Genomic DNA, 22,824 nt, shown 5'->3' with positions numbered 1-22,824 from the left:
TGAAGTCCGGCTTATCGTCACGGGAGCGCCTGAACCCCTCCAGCGCGTTTCCACAGAACCGTGAACAAGAAAGTACAGAAACCCAACCCTCCGAAGAGTGCCAGTCACCTAGTATACCGTCGGCTGTCCGCCGCCTCTCTGCAACACTGCAATTTCCACCACAATTGTCCCGTGAGGAAAGAAAGCCGGCTGCCACCGATGAAGCAAGCATTTATGCCGGATCAGCTTCAGCTGAAGTTTGCCAGGCCAATGTTGAAAGCAGACCATTTACGATGGATGGAACAGTATTAGCAGATGATCAGACTTTGCAATTTGATTCTGGTAAGACTTTGCCTGGATCAGCTTCTCTAATGAATGAGTAGATTCTGCAAGAGGGTGCTGTATATAATTCAACCATAGAGAGTATAGAATTCATAGAGTATACAGGATGTGAACAAGGCCAAGATCGACTCAAAGTGAATTACAGCGTCGCAAATATTGTTTTGACTCATGAGATACAACAAGGTCTTGTAAATTTGCAGATTTGCGGCTTCGCCTTTAGGTGCATAGGTGGCTAGAACGAAAGGCACCCACAGACCAAAAGTGCCCACTATCACGAATGTCCATGATTCACGATTACTTACTCGTTATCCTGCGCGCCTGCCTCCTTACTGAAAAATCCTCAAAATGGATTCATCACAGAACCAAGTCCAGCATATCTATGCCAGACGAACCAAGCACCCCTTTTCCGCTGATCTAGGCAAATGTTAAGCAGCCGATGGATTCATTTAAGGGCAAGTACTGAGGCCCACACTGAAGAACATTGGGATCAAAACCAGGGTCGATTTAGATACGACCCCTTGTGCCAGTCTACGGCGTCAGGAAGCTTATCGGCAACGCGGAAGTCATCATTGAAATTTGAAATCTTATTCATAACCTTCGTCATTGGTCAAAAGCAAAACAAACACAAAAGACACATCCAGGAACATGTCCACATGTACTCCAATTGGTGCAGAGATTCCACCGCATCCACTCGATGTCGACGTCGCAGAGCTGGCAATTCGGTGCACGACCCTCTTCCTGTCATTATGTATTTTACTGGCCGCTATTGCCAGATGGAGAGCCATTCGCCACACCTACGCTGCCTTCCTCATAGTCGCCACGAGTTTTGATTTAGCGCAATCAATATGTTGGATTTTCCCAGTAGTTGGAGATGCTGCGAATTCAGGAGCTATTGTTTTGGCACTTGCATTCGCCAATATTGGGTAAGGCGACGATAAATCGTGACCTTTTTTATTTTGATCCTTTTACAATTGACCTCGTCCAGGTGGTGCATGTGGGCTATGGCGGCTTTAGAAAGATTCTTTTTGTTTTATCGTGAGTAACTTTGGTTTATTGCAAATGTTCCTCCCACTCACAGAATGACTACTTCTTTTTCAGCTGTTTTCGTGCCGTGGTTTTCACCAACTCTAAAGAGAACAGTCCAAACCAGTTTGCTCGTAATCGCCATTATTGGAACATCGTTTACCACCTACTGCACAGTATCTACGAATGACTTTGTCACATTATTTTGGATTGGTTTACCTGGTGCTCTGCAACGTCTGCCAGTAATGGCTGCAGACGTGCTGTCGATTTGCATCGTATTTCGGGCAACGGGAGAAACTTTTAGTGTCTCCCGATATTGGTGTAAATGGATCGCCGTGACCTCATTGGCCCTAAGTATCTCGAGTTACGCTGCTGCTTACATTACCATCGGAACGTATCTATCTGCCAGCCCATATCGTTGTTTAGCCGTTGGTTCGCTGTTTATGTCTTTATATGGGTAAGCACCTCCTTCGAATGTCAAAATATACAGTGCTTGTGAAAAATTGATTAACAAGATACCCTGTACCATTATAGAGCTGCCAAGTTGTTATATTTGCACTCCATCACGAGCTACGTGCAGAGATGTTCCTCACAGCTGAAATTAGCTACGGGATCCATTCCTAACCGAGGCATGATCCACGTAGACTCTCGGATGACAAAGGCCACCAAGATAACAGCCATGATGAACAAATCCCTCCCCAATTCCATTCACAACACTTCTGGAGTCCTAATGTCAAGTTCTCAGAAAAATGCGATTCTCGAACGTGGAAACGGCACAAGTCGTAACTTGATCGGGATCGTAGCCAACAGCAGTCACAACTCTTTGCCAATGCCGCTACCACACCCCAGCAACGAAGATGAGAGCTATGAGGAGCATGAGGTTCCCATAATTACGCTTGACAATATTTTGGGACCAAATTCCAGTGCATTCGCACACGATGTATTCTCTTCCCACCAATCAGCCTTCCAATATCCGTCTCGATCATCTTTCGCTGTCTCCAGTACTATACAACAGCCCTCCGTGACTCGTGAAGGACAACAATCGTCGTCGTCTGACTGGCAGCAAGGTTTGCCTCGTGAGAGACCGAAAGGCTCGAGCGCTCTGTCACAAAACGAGCCACAGGAGCATCAAGAGACTTTGGCCATTGAAGAAAACAAGTTCAATATGGATACTCGAATGATGAGATGGAAATCGTCCTCTTCTACTACTCGTCGACTTTCTGCTGCACTGGAGATCACACAAGAAGTTCACGAGGGACGAAAACTGTCAATTACCGACGATGCAAGCATTCGTGCTACATCAACAAATGGAATCCCTTACATTCATCCAACCGAAGGATCTATGGATCTTACTGACGCTCACAATATAGTAACGCCATCATTAGAATAGAGCCCGAACAAGGAAAGGACTCTCCAGGACATTATCATCATATGGAACACGAAATAACCACCATATTTACAAGTAGCATCTTGAGTAATAAACAAACGTCAACACTAGTTGTTTGGTAAAAATGATACAGTAACTATCATTGCTTATTGCTTACTTGTTTAGCTTGAAATATCGAATATCGATATCGCGTTCAACACCACGCTCCATCCTGCATCGTGCATTTGAACTTGGTGCGCCATTCTCATGTTTCTGAAATATGCTTACAGTGCTATTACCTAACATTACCTTCCTTCACCACAAGTTTTTGAATCTGATAGGAGAAGAAGCTAAACAAGGTAAGAAGGAGATTTTCTCATATAGGTCACCATCGTAGCAGTCGGAATCTACAGTGATTTCATGTTGTTTCTTGTGTGTTTGTGATGGATGGATTGGATGCCTTTCCTTCTGACAAGCAGTGTTTGTGGGAGCTAGTATTTCATGGAGGGAAGAGAGGAGAGACCCTACAGGAGATCCCACTTGATTCGCTTTGCCGACACCATCACTCTCTCCTTTTGGCAATTGGAAGTGTAAATAGTGGAAGGAGCTCATTAGAACCAGGAAATGTCAAACATGTGGAGACAAGTAGAGGGATATGATAAAGAGAAAGAAGGCTGCTAACATAATGACGACGATTATTTTCATTCTTGAAGACATGGAAAACACTTCGTATACTGAAACTCTGAATGCTCACGCAATCTATTTTGCTCGTATTATAGATGGTCACAGCTCTTCCTCACCCCAAAATCGTCAAGAAACGACGTGCAAAGTTCTTCCGTTTCCAGTCGGATCGGTTTATGCGAGTAGACGTAAGTGCAGATTGTCAAACATTACACTTTCTAAAACAACCAACTTTTTTGTGCCATTCCAAACATCCCAAATCCTTACACCGCATCACGCTCTAGCCCTCATGGCGTAGACCAAGAGGTATCGATAACGCAGTCAGACGAAAATTCAAGGGTCGTATCGCCCTCCCCAAAATCGGTTATGGATCAAACAAAAAGACCCGTCACTTGATGCCAAACGGTTTCAAGAAATTCAATGTATCAAATGTGCAAGACGTGAATCTACTCTTGATGCAAAACAGGGTGTTTGCTGCTGAAATCTCGGCCAATGTATCTGCAAAGAAACGTATTGCCATCTTGGAACGCGCAAAGCAATTGAATATTAAGGTTACCAATCCAAAGGGCAGAGTCAAGAGTGCTGAACACGAGTAAGAGGGATGGTAATGGGGTTTGAGGGTATAAAAGGGTTGTTTTGTTATCTAGCTGCTGTTGTTTCGCACTCTCTTGTATTTACAACACAAACAGTCGCAAAATAAGAAAACACCCCTATTATAAAGTACATTTGAGAGTGCCTGGTTTTCGTGTGGGCTTTTTTGTTATAGTGTCCGCATCTTACGCTGTTTTACGCTGGAGGAAGGAGATACAGAAAGCCTTGGAACCTATAAACTGGATTCTAATTATCTGAAGTACCACTTCTATATTTGAAACGATATCGCTGGCAATTTAACACAAAATCGGCCAGTTCAACTGTCCACAGCTTCTTACTCAACAGGCGACGTTACAGTACCCTGTCGAGACTCTGAAAAAATCACAACAACAACGAACAATGATGGCTTATCCGATACAGCCTTCATAGGGCTGATATGAAGGGTTGCTGGTAGGTGACCTCGGAATGTGCATGATGTCGATGATGGTGCGTTGGTTGAGAGTGCCTCTCTAACGCAATGGTGAATTTGGAAGAGAGACAGTCAGTCAGGCTGAATGAGCGGCCTTGCCGTTTGTACAGTATTTAAGCAATTTCACTCAACTGGATTTCCAGAGTTTCACTTTCCCGTTGATCCAAATCTAGTAGTGCATCAAATGGCTGATTGAGGACTGCCGCACAATCATCCTCCAGACCCAATTGCTCGATCATTCGTTGGGTTGCATAGAGGACTTTTCCAGTATCATTGTCCTTTTGTGGAGGTTCGAGTACCAGCATTCTAGAATAAGTTAAAACGATACCCTAGAAGGGCAAGTTTTATACAGCTTAGCTTCCGACTGAACGCGTTTCTTCATTCCAAACTCAGACACCAACCTTCTGCTGCAGTGAGACATTGTCGTCGAATCCAGAAGGCTCGTCATCGGCGAAGTCCACCCCAGTTGTGCTGGCAGCCACTGATGTGATGGAGTTTCGGCGTTGAAATCCTGTAAATTGGCGAACAATGGTTGATGGAATGTTGCTTCCATATTCTAAACATGTAGACTTTTAAATACCAGCAAACGACGACCTAAGTTCATGCGAGAAAAGAATGAAATTAATGTAACATGATTTCAAACCTCAAAAGGACACTAGCCACATACCGTACTAGGTCATCAGAAGAGGTGGCTCGAGAGCCGGCTGCACTTGTCGTTGTGGAAGTTTGACCTGGCATGTGGAACGAAGGTCGCCTTTGTTGGCTTCTCTGCTGGGCTCTTGAAGTGGGTGCTTCGCTGAGGTCTACAGCACGTAACAGTTCAAAGATTCCTGCTTCACCGTCAAGAAGATTGGATACGTCTACTTGAACTCCGACAAAGAAGGGGATCTTGCCGTGATGATCATACCTGAGGGAGATTGAGAAATGGTAAGAAGAGATGCAATAAAAGACAAACCCAAGGAACCGTACAGAGGTGCAATAAAGAGAACTGACGAGAGAGGGCAGAATTACGTGGAAAATGGCGTTAGACGAGATGCAAAGGGAAACACCAAGGAATTTGTATCGATTACATACGATTCCAAAAGACTTGCCCATTCTTTCTAGCATTTAGAACTAGATGATAACGTTGAGGAAGATTCGTGATTTACAGGAGGAAGCATGAAAGAGGTTCTTGCCTGGCTCTGCAACCTCCACGGCCTTCAAGATTCCTTTAGTATTAAAAGTTAGATTTGGCAGATCCCAAAACATAATTATTCGTTTCTCGCCTTTTTTGAGACGTGCGATGCATTTCGCGTCCGACATTTCTGTCTGTAGGAATCTGCAATTGAGTTTGTTGATGACCTCAGCTCGGCTCTAAAGAAGAAATAAAAGTCGATATGTCGCTTTGGTGAAAGGAGGGATCAAATGGTCGTTCCTATTTACATATAGAGTGAGCTCATGAAACCCATCCGATGTCATTATAACCAAGTTATCCGCGGTCGAAGGATCAGATATACAGATGGATTTTGCCGCACCTAAGTGACGATAAAGTCAGTATTCTCACTGATACGTAAGAAGTACGCGTTTTCAAGTCACACTTGCCAGAAAACGAAAACCTGGTTGCCGAGTCCTGCCTGCCGCCTGCTTTTTGGGTAGCTGCCGCTTGGTCAAGGTATGGTAAAAAGTCACTAATAAACCCCCAATCAGTGTGTATGATGAGCAAAAGATCAACTTTGCAAAGTTTCTTTAGATGAAAAGCGCCTGACAGATCTCCACGACATTCCATACTTGATATACAAGTCCTTGAGCAAAACGTTCCGAGTTTCTTCGAACGACTTGAAATATTTTGCAAAAGCAGCTACACTTTGGAAGAGAGGCTTGAGAGATTCCCCATCTCTCTGGATGAGCTCATATGGCAAAGTTACAGAGAGAGGTCCTATTTGCGTAGAAATTCAGCTTGGAATTGGCAAGGGCACACTCACAGCGAGAGTAAAAGTTACCTCCTGGCACAGTGTAGTTCTCCCAGGCATCTTTCAATAGTTCTATAGTGCGAGCGGGCAGTTGTCTAGGGTAATTTGGGAGTAGCGTCAACGGGACATGGCAGCTGAAAACCCTTACATTCCAAGAAGAAACAAGAGACGAGACAGCAACCATCTTACTTTAAACGTGTTAGTTTTTTGAAATAATCGAGCTTGCTTGCTTTTCCTTTGGCCTCCATGTACATCTGGGGACAAGAACAGATCGACTGTTTAGCATATAAGGCGAATTCATGGGTCAGAGAGGCCATGTACCTGGAATTTAAAAGGACCATCTAGTTTGCAGCAGGATGTTTAGAGTAATCCATTGATTCAGGGTCCTCGATCGTCTTTGCGCACCTGGAGACTTGTCCATCAATGATTCAAAGACCTGATATGTAACGATGCTTTTCGATGCAGCTCGTTGGGTAACTTGAGGCGTGATTTTCAGTGCGGCCTGTTTTGCATATTCGAGATCATCGAGAAAATCCAGTTCGCTGTGCTTTGAGCCACTACTATTTCTTGAGATTTTGGTATTACTGGGACCAGTGCAATTGACAGACTGTTGGGAGGAGGCTGCAGAGGGAGAAGTTGACATCTCGTAGTTGGATGCAAGGCCTGGAAGTTGAAGAATGCGCCTTTGGTCTTGTGCCTCTCTCACGGCCGATTGGTGTTGTGTTGTGGTTTAATTGTTTTGGAATTATGTGGTTAGTTCCGGCTAGATCTCGACCGGCCCCGACCAGATCCAGACCAGAAATACCCTTGATTCACCGTAAAGACTCGTATTCGAGTATCTGCAAGTAGTAATTGCTTGGGGAATACGTATTAGTGGTCGTTCCGTCATGCTCCTACCGCTGACGTGACTCTTCATCAGCAAGCACAAGGTAACAAACAATCCTTAAAGAGAATCAATCGACATATTTCAACCCTTACAACTTACTATCACGTGAAGGCAAGCTGAAGCTCTTTGATTATAAGCCAACGTATCTTGGCATCAGTATTAGATCGAAGTCTAAAAACCACAAGCAGGCAGCACCGCGTATACTGAGGGAGGGATAGAGAGTTCCATTCTGTCTTTTAGTTATATTCTCAATGTAAGAAGATGTGGCTATTTGCGATCTGCCTGCAACACTTCGCAAACCCCTTGTCACGCCTAACTCACAACGGTTTAACTCCCGCCAGTAGATACTCACTACTTTGATGATTCAAATCCATTGCTGGATACCACATTGAATCAGCTTGCATCTTATCACGCTTCTTTTGTGTATCGGATTCCGATGGACAATCAACATCTTGACGAGCTATCTGAACATTTATTGCAATCCTTTTTCGATAACCGGGGCGGATTTTCTGGTATATTACCAGGTAACGTAGACAATGATGGCATCTGGAAAGGCCGGGACTCGTTCTAGCAGGCTCTCCTATCGTTGATTAGGTGTCTTTCACCGGAGTGAATTCATACCACGTCAACCCAAACACCCCCAATACCTCATCGATGCTTTTGCTGCCTATGGAGCATCATATTCCCAACACCCAGAAGTCGCAATATCATCCATACCAATTCCTAGACGAGGCGAACGGTGGTTTGAAAGATCTCGACATGCAGTAATGAAGATTGTGGATTCAGAGAGATCAATACACCTCGTCCAAGCTTTGAGACTTCTCTCTACTTATTGTGGGAGAACCAGTAGGTCCTCAATGCGTACACAATTCCTGGCAATGGCTCTTAGGCTCGCAGAGTACTTGGGACTGGGAGACGAAGCACCAGAACGAAAAACAGAATTTTTGTTGGTGGTATGGTATTCCTTGAGTTTTCAATCAAAATGTCAGGGTTCCAACGATACTTGTGACGTCTAGGAACGCAGGCGGCGCTTATGGATGGATTTAGCCTTGGGAGATCAGCTCGTTTCTGACTTTGAGGAAAGACCACCGCAATTAAGTGATGAACTGCTTCGATCAATACACCGTCCCTGTCCACTGTAAAACGGCATCATTGTGTTCTACGTTCAAATCACAATGTGTGTTGAAGACATGTCTGTTTCTTTATTTAGATATTTGTGGGAGCTCGCAAACTTGGAACCACAAGACAATGCTTCAGGTATTTTCCACTTGATTTATGTTTGGTTTCCCCTGTAATTGAGCTCACGCGCAATCCCCTTTGCAGTAATTGATCTCACAATTGAACCTCTACAATCTATATATGATTTGATTCTGCTAATGAAACGTGTGACGAGATACCTGAATGGATTGATGAGAAGCACCACACCAAATGCTAAACTCGAGCATGATTATATGCAGGAAATCAAGCTTCTAGATGTAAACAAAGAGTCTCGCTGTTTGTTTTTTCAACTCCTCCCTCTCCAACTTTTGACACAAATCCTTCTTTTAATACAAACCCCAGAATGACATTGTAGCATGGTATAGATCGTTTCCCGTATGGTTCCAAAGTGCAAACCTGGGACCATCAAACTATTCATACAATCTGTGCTCATCAGCTCCACCATGTTTGTTCTCTCTCACAATGATCTTTGCCTTCCATGCATTGAGATGTGGTCTGCATGCTCCATCGCTAACTGTGGGGTTGAGGAATAACATTGACCTGGAGAAGGATGTAAATTCGATATCAGTAAAGTCTTATAGAGTAGTAGCGCAAACAATCCCGTTGATGCTCGATATAATAGCACGAGCACAACAATACCCGGATTTCTTCAATGGGACGTTTATCAACATGGCATTCTTCCATTATATGGGTGGTTTGGCTGCCGTACTTTGCCGGTAAGCGTTTTAATCGTTTTGACGTTGTGGTTCAACATGTTGAGGTTTTTATCACAATGATGGAGAAAATGAACGTATTAAACAACCCTGCTAAACACATCTTTGTGCATGCAGGTGTCTATCTGCCACTGCAGAAAACAGAGAACGTGAGGAGAAATTCATACACATACTCAAGGAGTGGACAACGTACAGCGAGGGAATGGTGGGACTGATGACGATGCTACATCTTCTGAGCAAAGCTATGGATGAAGCTACGCTAACGTTTTCAGGCCAACAAGACGTGACTGTGAAGGAGAACGTTGCAGTACATGCATCGGTGGAAATGTTGGCTAGGGAACCTGTGGCTGGCTGTATAACAACCATGCTGCGGACGACATCGTAAAGTGATGGAGGTTGGACCGTTTCAAGCTCTCTCTCACCAACCTTAAAGTGAATGTGCATATAACCTAATAAGATGTGAAATAATACTACCCACGTTTGTCTACGTTCAAGGCACCTGTGAGGATAATGATTGTTGCTTGAATGATATGTTTTTGTGGCCAACTTGCGCTTTGTAAACAATTTTAGGTTGATTCAGGTTATTTATTATATATCAAGTAAACTAGTTAACGAGGCACTAACAACTCAGTTTAATAGGTATTTCAGCAAACTACTAGTCCTACGATGGACAATTAAACGATTAGAGGCCGATCGAGATACTTGAAACACTTCGATGTCGGGCTCTAGCTTTTGTCAAAGCTTCTGTGGACGTTAGCTTCATCAGTCTTGACATTATTGTTTGCGGCTGTACTCTGTCCAAACTTTGTATGCAGGACTCTGCCACTGGTAACAGATAGTCATGGTCGGGAAGAACAGAGAGAGTGGACATTGCCTACAAAACACCAACAAAAGCACGACTTAGTCTTCACGTCTCTACACAAGTATTACAGTCTAACATACCTTGACAGCACATTCGATTGATATCAAAGCAGTAGCTCCAATCCAGGCCCTTTAACATGAGAGAAGATTATCAATATTGTAAATTGAATTGCAAAGTGCGGGACATTGGTGACTATGGCTTCTCACCATTCAGGATTCAGCGGCACAATCACGTCTTGAATGAGATCACATATCAGCAGTGCAGAAGCCTTGGCAGTCTGCACACATCGCGTTTGCAGGGCTTCGGCTGGTAACATTGTTTTCAAGGCCAATATTACACCAGGCTACTTGACCAAACTTCGTCAGTCTTCGATCTGTCCGACACAAAACCAGCAAAAACTACCTTGGAAATATGAATCAAACACGAGTAATAAATTAGGAAGCAGAAGATTATATTCCATCGATTTTCAACCGGTGGCATGAGCTGCGGAAGAGTTTCAAACCAACTCCGAAGACCACCTTGCATTGTAAACCATTTGGTGCCCTCCAGCTTCATAAAAAATGGCAGCTTTCGGTAAAAGTGGCACAGACGCTCATACATTAAGGGCTGAAAGTCGAGATTTTGGATCACCAGACGTCGAGTCAGATTGTCTGTGTGCGATGTGTGTTAAACGGGCTTCCACCACGCTGAAGCCGGATCTTCATTTCTCTACCTTCAGGGAATTCAGGGAGACTCTTTGGATTAAACCATCCAAGAACATGCCAGCAATCCTATCACCGACAGAAAGTTTAGCTACAGTGCAGTGTTTCGCCTTGACCATGATGAATTTTACTGTGTTGTATATAGTGGTGATCCTCGCTGAGAGCGAATGCAGTCTGTAAACCTCGATACACGCCTGATCGAAACCAAGAGTTTGCCACTTGCTTGACAAACATTTCCAAGATACATATATACCTGCATGACGTCCATAGTGTCTCGATCCTCAAACACTGCTGCCGGCCTTTCGCCAGTTACAGGGTTTGTAGCCAGCCATATTGCCTCCGAGCAAGGAAATGATACATGAAATACTTCGTCCATCTCGTGCTTTTCACGAAGCGTAACAGATACTGTGTTTGTCATTAATGCAAGGGCTCGCTCAGGAGGAAAGAGAGAGTACCAGATTCGTCGCCGTATTTCCTTTTGCAAAAACGTTTGTGGTTCTAGCAGTCCATGGCGGATAAGAATGTCTGGATCCACGTCCATCTGCAACCACATCATCAGTCTATAGGTTTTGCGATGTCAGTTGAATATCCCCGCAATAGTCGAAAGAACTTAGTCTGAACCTGACAGAGAGTCCAAAAAATTCGAGACATAGGCTGTCTAAGAAAAAATGATTCGTGAAAAGACGAGTAGATTCAATTGATAATACTGATTCCATACCATAACCAGCAAGCGAGCAATAGTATGAAAGCAGAGCAAGTGCTTGAACCGCTTCGCAAGAGGGATTTTTCAATGCTGCATTCAAGAGACCTCGACATTTTGCCACAAAGGGTGCGCCTCTGTCAGCCGCAGACTGTCCGAGCTCTAAGACTGCTGGTTGAGAAGACACCATGGCCCCTACCAAATATAAACACTGGGTCAGTTTCTTGTTGCTGGCCCAAACATTCAATCATCACGTTGACTCACCTAGCGCACAAACTGCATTAACGAGCAATTCATTCGTTGGCTTGAAATGTCTCAACCATGATGGTGGGTGTAAATAACACACTCTTGGACTGATTTGATACTGATGCAAGAAAAAACACTTGATAAGTTCAGCGACGTCAACACGGTCAACTGGCTGTGATTGAACTAGGGTTGTGTTTGGTGTTAAAAGCACGTATTTATGATGAGCCAAGTTCAATGACATTACTTTGCGGCGGAATGCAAACTTGAGATGCAAACGGAAGTGATCCGGGGAGTGTTGATATATGGAAGGTGAAAGGCCCCACAGCATCAGAGAAGCTCCATAAGACATACGATTTGGGATTCAGTTCGTCCAAAAACACTAGGTCTGCGCATTGTCGTTGAGCAACGACACCATGACCACCACTCCAGAGATCATCGTCAAAGCTTCCAGATCGACTGGCAGTTGGTGGTGCCCACTCGCAATCTGTCTTTGATGATTTACATGGTTTGCAGATTGGCCTCTTTCCATCACACTGTGTTTTAGTGATATTTGCAAAAAATGTGAGAATTGAGCATGTATCGTGGGCGAAACGCAAAAAACACGAGAACTCGAGATCTCTCCTTACTCGGCGCTTGCGTTTCCTGCATTCATTACACTACAAAAGTGTTGATTATCATGTCAGCCGACCGAACCACCATAGATAGATTTCAATAGATCGCAAAAATCTATGATTGTAGACGCTACCAGAGCAATCACTCACAGCTTGCAGCACCCGTAGCCTTCCGTGTTGCATGCTCATCTCCAAGTACCTTGTTTTGTAGTCGTTCGCGACTTTGCCTTCCACAAGATCTTGCAAACACAGGTCTAGACCAAATAATAATCCCTCAAAACGAACGTGTGCCTGGACCCTTGCCCCCTTTCCGAATCTTATTTTCGGCGGTTTCGACAATCCGAGGCACCACCGGAAGGTCGTGTCAGCAAACGAACATGCTTGTTTACAGATGCATAGGTATGGACCAAACCTGCCTAGTTTCTGCACCTCATTTACTCTCAAGCAGTGCCCAAAGCAAATACCGCAGATGGCTACCTTCAAAGACTTGAAATTTTCCAGTCACTGACTGACGACGAGTGACAGGCCGTTCAAAGACTCTACTGACGGCAAGAGCCGTTGTTTGCAACAACCATACTTGATTCGACCTCCAGACCCAACTTGGAACTCTTGCGCATTCCATCCATCCATTTCGAGCAGCCTGCGCACCCCACTCACCTCATCCTCCCTCCGCACCCGAAAGATCATTGATTTCAATTGCATCAACGTCCAAAAACATGGATATTGGAATTGTAAGAAGTAACACATTTATCAACCATGTACCCTTGTCATTCGCAGTCAGCTCCAAACACGAGGAGAAACAAGGCATGTGACAGAGCCATGTTCATTTGGTGGATTGGGATGGAATCGATTGCAGAGTTTGTCACCTGGAAAAGACCATGATGGGCTTAAACGATTGTTTTCTTGCTGTATGGACTGTTGAAACAAGTGGAGACTTGTAGTCAGATATTAGTCAATTTACTTACCGTCAAGTGACGAACAGAAACCCAGCCCATAAAGCGCATGATGCTTGCTGGCAAGAAATGTCATGTAAGCCGACATGTTAATGGAACTGGCACAACAAATCACATGTTTAGCAGTACTGCCGTACTAGTACAACTTCCCTACAGCATATTCTAACTATAAAGATCTCAAATACATGGTTCTCGCGGCAATTACGATACATTCCATACACTGTTCGTAGTTTCGATAAACATTTATCATCCAAATAGTCTGGCAAAAAGCAAACGAGTACGATTATGTTCCTCACCGCTTAAACATTCCAAATCCACCACCCGTATGTTTAACTGCCTTGGCAGCTCTCTCAGAGCGTGGCGACGAACTGGGATCAACTGTTTGTGCTTGCCCCATCTGAGGAACAATTCTGCCTACTTCTGATTGCCCTGCCCTCGGCCCACCAATATTATTACTACGAGGACTATCACTATAAGCTGGTTTACGTGGTGTTGTCTTTGCTACATCTGGTGGTATGGATCCCTTGTGCAGCCATTTTATATCATCAACGAATTCAGATGGAGTCAAGATTGCTGTAGATCCTATAATAATTTCACGTTGAGACACCTTCATAACTTCATAGCTTGCTCTCATTTCCGAATATGTCATGCCACCCATTATAAATAATATGACTCGTGGTCCATTCCTCCTCAAGTCATCATCGCGGCCTTTTGATATGGACGATGATCCAGACACTGACGACGATATTGAAGCCGTGTCACTACCTCCTCGTTTTTGAGCCCATGATGGTTTGGTTGTTCGTAACGATGCTGATCCTGATGTCGATGACGGGACACCTATTGGAGCAGCTCCTCCTGCACGAGCCCATGTAGATTTGGCTGGCCCGATATCGGATGGTGGTGGTTCTTTAATCCATGGGAAGATGGCGGTATCTACACGGTTTTCTACTTGGTCTTCCAAGATGTACTTGTGGATTGGTATATATCGACTTAGATCATATGGCATATCATCGTCTCGCCTCTTCTTGCCCTTCTTTTCTAATTTATGACCCCAATATGTATATCGACCTTTCTGCTCTCTAGTCTTTTGCATGCGAGACGACAGACGCACTCCCAACATGAACAGATTGGTGATGGCTTGCGATTCCTCAGGCGAGAGACGGGCATGCTCTAAGAGTCGTCGACGGGCATCATCTTGAATACCCTCCTGAGCGATAATATACAAGGCTAATAGTCGAACCTTGTCTGCGTTCAAGACAGATGGATTATCTAATAATGGTACTAGTGCCACCATCATATCTCTCAAAGCCCTTCCATCCGCCGATTCTCCAGTTGCCAAGTCCTAGATCGAACGATGGATAAATTCATACATGTGCCAATAGCGTCTGTTATGTAACTTTTCGCTTACTTGCTCTATGGCCCCAAGATCTGCCAGTTTACCCTCTCCAAATGCTGACTGACATTCCTGACATATATTTATATGCACGGCAAACTTTTTCTTCATTTCCTGGAATTGTGGTAGAGCACTAATGGTATCTTGCATTTCCTTCAACGAGTCCAAACCTTTCGGCCTAATGATGCAAGACTAATGAGTACTGAGGGAACTCGAGACAGGACAACGTACATTACCTATTCCCGCCACCTTGCTGGTCTCTAACAGCACTTGCTGCAGCCTTGTTTTCTTCTAAAAAGGTCTTGAAAGAATCCAAAATATAGTTTGATGAATCAGCAAAGTGATTATGCCTTATCTGCGTCCATATCGGATCGGATTCATCGAGCGTCACTTTCTGGACACCTTCGTCAGCCTTGTAAGTATATTGATTACCGTCCAAAGTCAGCAAATCATAAATCATGGCTTGGTAGGTGAATTCGTGCAATAATGGGGCCATGACATCGAGAGTGCGATCTGTTATTATAAGTATAGCGCGAGGATAAGGTGATTGTGGTGGGAAGTCTTTATCTATACGACATAGTTCGTCCATTTCCTTTTGTATAGCGAGACCTAGTCTAGCAGCTAGTGTCTCTCGTTTGCCTTCAGGATCATAAAAGCGAATGAATGGGTATTCTCCTACGGTTGCCAGAACCGACGTCAACTAGAAAGCGAGAAAAGCGTGAATACGCTGGACACATATTCACGGTTACCGTCCCAAACCTTTTTGGCAATCATTTCAATTTCATAGTTCAGATGGGCAGGAGACGGTGGGTTGAATAGATTAAAGAAGCGTTGAGGCGCATCTAACGTAAATACTTGAGGTTCTACGGCCAGAAAATCTACATTCAGTTCAATCAGGGTCTTGACATATTGCTGAGCTGAGGATCGTTTGATGCTTTCAAAGAGACGATCGGGAAGTCCTAAATTGGGAGTATTGGCAATATGAAACGAGCGTTACATGTGTAGTAGATGGAGTGTAGATGCCGTTTACCTGCTGTGCAGAAGATGTGTGCACGAGCATACATCGGTCTCGTCTTGAAGTCATCTATGAATGCAGCTACGGCTTCATTATTTGGACTGATAAAGTAGATGGCGTCTTGCGTTGGATAGGGTTGTCTGTTTCGATTAAAGATATCTTCGACCACTGGTTTTGAGACGAGGAGGAGGAATCAGTTACAAGTTGCTCTCCTTGAATGTGATGATCGTGATCCCGTACTGTTACAAATGGCTCATTCATCTCTAGACTGAGAATATAACTTACACGTCACCTTCTCATCAATAATGTCTTCCATTTTACATGCCGTCTTCAAAATTTTCAATGCTGGAGGGTCGACGACCATGATCTTCCATTTACCAGGAGCTACAGCTTGCACCATATCGGTCATGATACCTAATTACCACGTAATGCTTAGTTCCATAGCTCCACCCAATTCAGCACTGACAGATATTTGTGGACTTTTGCAAAACAAGCACAATTGGGCTAGAATGAGAAGGTGCTTACGTTTCTTTACGATATCCTTAATGTTTGGAGCCATTGTTGCAAGCTATCTAGTGTTTGACTAGCTCTCTCTGAGCCTATCGTTTGGCCAAATGAGAAGTACACGACGAGTGGCCCAGTTGCTGCTTGCTGCTAGAAAGGGACTCTTCAAGTTGACTTAGACCTCGCGAAAGCACGTAAAACGCAACTATTCGTATCAAGAACACCTCTGGATCAGTCGGAATGATGGTAAAAAAAAACGAAGGAACAGAGAACATTGCCAGGAGTCAGGTGAGTGACAGCGTATTAGGACTCAGACTGGTCAACTAGGAGTGCGCATATCACGTTCTATCTCTGCTGCAGTTTCATAATGGTTGCTCTACTCTTATTTTAAAAAATCATAACTTCCACTTGTGTTTCAACCCACGAACTTAAACAACACTGGTTTTGCCATTTTGTAGAGAGCAGAGCCGATAGATTCCCAACTGCCAGCACTATTCGTGTTGACTTTAGATTTGCGACCGTCTACCACCATTCATCTTTTAAACCTCACACCACCGAACCGAGCATGTCTGACGTAAACGCAACAAAAGTTGTCAGTTCTGGAGCTGAACAGCTCCTGGATAGATATCTGGCATCACTGGCCACTCGTCCTGTCTTGACGAAGGGTGTCACTTCGGGCTCCGTGCTTGCCTCCCAGGTATTAATTAACATCAACCCATCTGAAATGTGCTTGCTGGGTGCTAACCGTTTAGCCCCAATAAGGAAATATTGTCCTCGGCCTTGACCGGTGTTCCTTTCTTGTCCTTTATGGACCGCGCAATCAAAATGTACTTGTATGGTAAGCTCATTGTGACTGTTTGTCCTCTCGATCGCAGAGCTCAGAACCTAACACCACACCTCAGGATTCTTGGTTGCGAGTCCAGTAGCTCATCAGTTGACCACCACTCAGCAAAAGGTCTTTGCTGGCAAGACTGGTATACACTTGGCTCCTCCGTGCAAATCATGTGAAAACTCGGCTCACTAACTGTTTGCCTGAACTGCTACGTAGGTCTGCCATGGACTGTTCTCCAAATGTTGAGCGGCAACTTGATCATCTCGCCCATCCAAAACACTGTGTATTTGATATCTATGGCTGTATTGGCTGGTCGAACCAAACCTGAGGAAATTATTGGTGCCGTTCGTGCGGGACTCTACCCCATGAGTACGTACCGAATAGTTTTAACGCCCTGAATTGGCAAGCAACACTCTAACTGTGGTCTATCATATAGTGCGAGTTACTTGGATGATAAATCCTCCTACTCAATTGATTGCCGTCAACTTCATTCCCATGAGATACTGGGTTGTATGGTACAACTTTGTCGGCTTCATGGTGCGTGCGGATCATGTGTCTACTTTTTTTCTATTCCTCGTCAACATAGTTCTCATAATATATCTTTTAGGTTGGATTCTTGATCTCATTGCGAGCCAAGTTTGCTGCCAAGCGTCTCAGAGAAGCCGCTGCAAAGAAGGCCTTGGAAGACACCAAATCAAAGGGACCCAAAGAAGAATAGAAAGTGAAAATGATGTAGAACAAGATTTGTTTTTGGAACCTCTTCATAAATTCGTAATTTTCATCGTTGAGTGTTTTGACTATCGTCACTGCATTCATCATTCGACGATTCGATTCCTTCTCTAGGGGTTGCAATTGGCGTCATCTCGTTGTCCACACAATTGGTGTCTCGGAACATTGTTAGAGACTAATGTGGATCACCTTTGAGGTTGGATTGAGGATCCTGTACGAGAGAGGGTCGGCGGATGTTTGGGATCCAGGACTGTTCCTGCAAAGAGATTCAGCAACTCCTCAAAAATCCTCATTTTAAATTTTCAAAATGAGCGAGCGACGCGTTTCGTTATCAAACAAACTTTCTCGCCAAAGTAGAGTACAAGAAGGTACGCGTTGGCATATTCCACACTGCATTGATTGGGTACATTACTTACCTTTTCCACTATAGTAGTGTTCTTGTTGCTCTTTGCTAGTTTTTCAGTTGCTCGACACGTTTCGTCCAACAAGGTAAGCTTGATAAAAACTCTCAGCAATCTCTCAGGCCCAACTTCAAAGTCTGACGCATTTTTCTTGTTAGAATTGCTAGACAAGCGATCGAAACGTCTGCAGGAACTGTCAGTGCTCTGATACTGAACATTTTCCAAGATGTCACAACGACGTGAAGATAATGAAAGTGCTCGACGAGGTCGTGGTGGGTCTTCTTCATCTGCCGATCCTTCTACTGTCGACGCGCTAGGAGTAGACGCAGCGTTTCCTGGCCTGAAACTTGGCAAAATCACGGATGTATCTGCTACAGTGGTCATCGCCTTTGGTAAGTCCCTTAGTCCACTTCAAACACGTCTTTTATATTTAGCAATTGACAAAATCATGCTATTTCGTTTTCTCTTTGGTTTTATTCGTAACTAAATTGATAACCAACACAGTTGTAGGTATCCTGTTTTTGGTGAGGTCTATTGGATCATACCAAACCACTCCTACAGCAACAACGTCTGTCAAGAGCTATGGCAGACAAAACACACCTTCCTCCTTCTTTTCTATTTCCAACACCAACAATGTCAAGAAATCTTCGTGGTTTGCCGACGACTCTGATGACGAAGTCGAACAAACAGCTTCTAAGGAGGCCTCCAAGAGGAACGCCTGGTACTCTCCTGCCGCTACCAAAACCAACGCCAAAAGTACCTCTTGGTTTGCTTCAGAGCAAGCTGAAGAAGAAGCTGATGACGTTATACTGCCAACTCCACCTGCCACCAACAAGAAATCTGCCGGTTGGTCATGGTTTGCTAGTGAAGATGCCGCTAAAGTACCTGCCAAAAAGTCAGAACCTGCCAAAGCCTCTCCTGCCAAGTCTGCCAAATCGTCTAGTATCTGGGCCTCGTCTGGTGACGATGAAGACGACGAAGTCGAAATCGAATCATCTTCCAAGTCTGCTGGCTTCTTTTCTTCATGGTTTGCATCTGAAGATGCCCAGGAAGATGAACAAGAAGAACAGCAACCTGAACCAACTCGCAAGGAATCTACTGACGGAAAACGTACTGCTGCCTCTTCACCATCTGTCGAAGAACCTCAACAAAACGTGAATATACCTCCTGGATATGTATATGCTCCTTACGGATACCCATACTACCCGGCCGCTTACTACCAAAACGCTCCACCTGGTTTCCCTGCTGCACCTTACGGTCAACCTTGGCCTCAAGAAGCTGCTTCCGAAGATGTTCAAGAACGCGCTCAGCCTGAACCTGCTCGCCCCGCCAAGCCAGCAAAGAAGGTTCAACCCGCTGCTGCTCCCGTCATCAAGAAACCCGTCGTCGCTTCAACACCTAAACCTGCACCAGTCGCTCAACCCAAACTAGCCAAGAAGCAAGGACAAATCGTCCGAAAACAAGTCAAGCATTCTGAAGTCGGCAGTCCAACTGAATGGGCTGATGAAGATCAACCAAATCACGCTGGAGCTATCGACTTGTTGAGTCAAGGATTCACTAACTGGTTTGTGGATGAAGAACACATGACCGCCATTCCCCGAGACCGTGATTTTGTCACCAGTACTCAACACGCTCCTTATGATGACGAACCATCTCGATTGTATGCTGGTGTACTACCTAAAGCTGGCCGTAAATTCATCTCGTCCTTCTTTGTTGACGGTGAAGATGGTGAACACCTTCCTGAATTCCGTGTTGAAGTTCCCAAGATTGTTTCTCCTGCCAAATTGACTGACTATTTGGAAGAGTCTGACGTAAGTTGGTCGTTAGATTTTATAGCTGGTTTTTTCTGCCAATTGCATGCTCATTGTTTTCTTTCTTCTCAACCCATCTAGAAACCTGCCGTGAAATCTTTCTTCGCTTCACTCGGATTGACCAATGACGATGACGAGAGCTCTACTCCAACCAGCCAACAATTGTTAAAGGCTAAAAAGGCCATGGAATCATGGTTGTCCTCCTTTGCATCTGAACCTGTGGACGAGGAAGCCATTGAAGCTCGAATCCAACCAAAGCTGTCTCTTGTCAAACTCACTCAAACCACCGCTGCAAAACAATCAACCCCTAAAAAGGCATCCAAACAAGCTGATACCGGAGCTTGGACCATTTGGGCTGACGAAGATGCTACTGGTGACGATGAACCACAACAACAACTATCTCAGTCTCTTTGGTCCACCAAAAAGTCCGCTAAACAAGCCGATACATCAGCATGGGCCAGTTTGTTTGCTGATGAAGATGCTGGTACTGATGATGAGCCACAACAATTCTGGAAGTCGAACTCGGATGACTCTTCCAACAAGAAGTCTTCGTGGTCGAGCCTATTTGCCACCGCTGAAGGTGCCGCTGCTGCTTCTTCCAAAGAAGAATCTGACCCTACCGAGTACCTCTCCAAGTGGGCTTCCTCCATCAAGGCCAAGCCATCTAAATCCAACAAGACTCCCATCAAGGCTGGTCAAAAGGGCAGCCCCACTGAATGGGCCGATAAAGATCAACCAAACCATGCTGGAGCAATTGACTTGTTGAACCAAGGATTCACAAACTGGTTTGTTGATGAAGAACACATGACCACCATACCAAGAGACCGTGACTTTGTCAACAGTGTTCAACACGCTCCTTATGACGAAGACCCATCTCGATTGTATGCCGGTGTATTGCCCAAACCAGCGCGTAAATTCATTTCTTCATTCTTTGTTGATGGTGAAGATGGTGAACACCTTCCTGAATTCCATGTTGGTATTCCTAAACTATCTCTAGCTGATTTGACTGAAGGAATGTCCGACCTTGATTATGACGAGCCCTCTGTAAGCATTCTATAATGTCGTATTCGTTTGGGTTTTAGAAAATCACTAAAATCGCATTGCTAAACAATTTCATCATTTAAGGAGACCGACCCCGACGACTCTCTCTTTGGTGGTCTCCTTTTCGGTGACAACTCAACTCCCGCCGAAAGCCAAGACGTATGGTTTGACTTCCACAAGGCCTTGAACGAAGTAAAGAAGGCTGTTGCCAAGCAAGCCGAAGGTCCGTCCAGAAAGTCCAAATACTCTGACGACGAAGAAGTCGGTGAAACCTACAACCCCATCCTCTCTCTCTTTGTTGAAGACTCTGAAGACGATACCGAAGTACCTGTCAAGTCATCCAAGTCTAAGCCTGCTGCTCAAAAATCATCTGGAATCAAGCCTGCTGCAAAATCACCATACCAAGTTCCTTGCACCCGAGGTCTTGTCAACGGTGATTTTGAACAGGGTCTCAGTGGCTGGACTGTCGCGCGTCAAGCTGGTTCAAGTGGGGAATTCCAAGTCATGCGATCGGATTCTAGACGTACTACTATCTCTCGCAAGCATTTCACTGGTCTTGGACAACCTGACAACCATATTGCCGTCTTGGATTCCAATGCACCCGGTGTAAGTTTTTATTTCAATCAGAAACCAATTCCTGTTTGATCTCAGTTAGAGACTCTATACTGACTCACAACTTTTGTTTCTTAGGCTCTCGTCATGTACCAACAATACACCCCAATCCCCGGCGACATCCTAACCTTCAACTGGTACGTCTCCAACTACGCCCCCGAGTTCGCCACCCCGAAAACCCTCTCCGTCGCAACATTCGCCAACCAGCAATTCCTCGTCGACCTTGTCCGTCCCGCCCAGTCGTACCAATGGTTTGACAAGACCCAAGTCATTGCCAACATCTTGACCGCCGATCGTGTCGCAGATGGTAAAACCTCGCCTTGGCAAACAACTACGTTTGATTTATCGGCTTATGCAGGCCAACCTGTATGGATTGCTTTCAAGAGTGCGTATAATCAAGGAACGCTCAATGTCGCCTTGGATAATGTCGAGATTGTCAATCGGGGTTGTGTTGCTGCTGCTGGGGTTAAGGGTGCCGGAAAGGCTGCCAGGTTTATAGAAGTGGATGCTGAGGGAAGTGCCTGTGGGGATGTTTGTGATCAGACCTTTTACTGAGAACCGTGTCTAGTGACAATTGAGACACAGCACATTTTGTATGATAGCCTTTGGAAGACTAAATACCAACATTTGTAAAGAAATTCAAAACAACGCCAAGAAATACATAACAACTGTTTTCGAATAGATGCAACAAGTTCGTTTTGTCGTTTACTGTCTCTTACACTGTCAAAGTGAAACGGGAGAGGGAACTGCATCAATGACTGAATAGTTCGTAATGTATATATTGCAAACTTTATAAATATCTCCCAGTCACTACTATGTAAGAGACTTGCGACCCTCTGTAACAGATTTCCGACCTTCCGATATCTCAGCAACCCCAGACAATCGACCAGCACCCGAAGTACGAACATACCCAGTCATGAGCTCCTTGTTTTGCTTAATCCCATGCGAAAACTTGTCGAGCATCTCCACAAATGTGACTTGCATCAAATTGATCTAACGTGATCTAGGTCAGATTTCACGATTTTACCAACAAATTCAAAACCATACCACATCATACCTCAGTAAAGACAGATTTGGAGTTGAGGTACCCAGCCACCAGCCCATCGAAATCAAAATCACGCGCTCGACACATTTGTGCTTCAAGGCGACGAATGGGACGAGTTAGAAGTACTGCCATGGCGATACTGATGAGACCG

At 44.7% G+C, this 22,824-nt stretch overlaps 2 protein-coding genes across 2 annotated transcripts; one reads left to right on the top strand and one right to left on the bottom strand.

Moving 5' to 3' along the window:
- Window positions 1-3,489: 3,489 nt before the first annotated feature.
- SmJEL517_g02412 (uncharacterized protein) lies at window positions 3,490-3,987 on the top strand (the record flags this gene model as incomplete). Its single annotated transcript, XM_031168340.1, has 2 exons — window positions 3,490-3,579; window positions 3,676-3,987. The coding sequence occupies 2 exons, from the start codon at window positions 3,490-3,492 to the stop codon at window positions 3,985-3,987; spliced, it is 402 nt and encodes a 133-aa protein (XP_031025662.1).
- Window positions 3,988-13,582: 9,595 nt separating this feature from the next.
- On the bottom strand, window positions 13,583-16,257 carry SmJEL517_g02411 (uncharacterized protein; the record flags this gene model as incomplete). Its single annotated transcript, XM_031168339.1, has 7 exons — window positions 13,583-14,632; window positions 14,699-14,861; window positions 14,920-15,383; window positions 15,443-15,642; window positions 15,714-15,866; window positions 15,984-16,112; window positions 16,224-16,257. The coding sequence occupies 7 exons, from the start codon at window positions 16,255-16,257 to the stop codon at window positions 13,583-13,585; spliced, it is 2,193 nt and encodes a 730-aa protein (XP_031025714.1).
- Between the last annotated feature and the right edge of the window lie 6,567 nt (window positions 16,258-22,824).

The sequence above is a fragment of the Synchytrium microbalum genome (assembly GCF_006535985.1).
Source record: "Synchytrium microbalum strain JEL517 chromosome Unknown SmJEL517_scf0010, whole genome shotgun sequence".
Classification (NCBI taxonomy): domain Eukaryota; kingdom Fungi; phylum Chytridiomycota; class Chytridiomycetes; order Synchytriales; family Synchytriaceae; genus Synchytrium; species Synchytrium microbalum.
The sequence above is the reverse complement of the archived record's forward strand: the minus strand, read 5'-3'. Positions and strand labels throughout refer to the sequence as shown.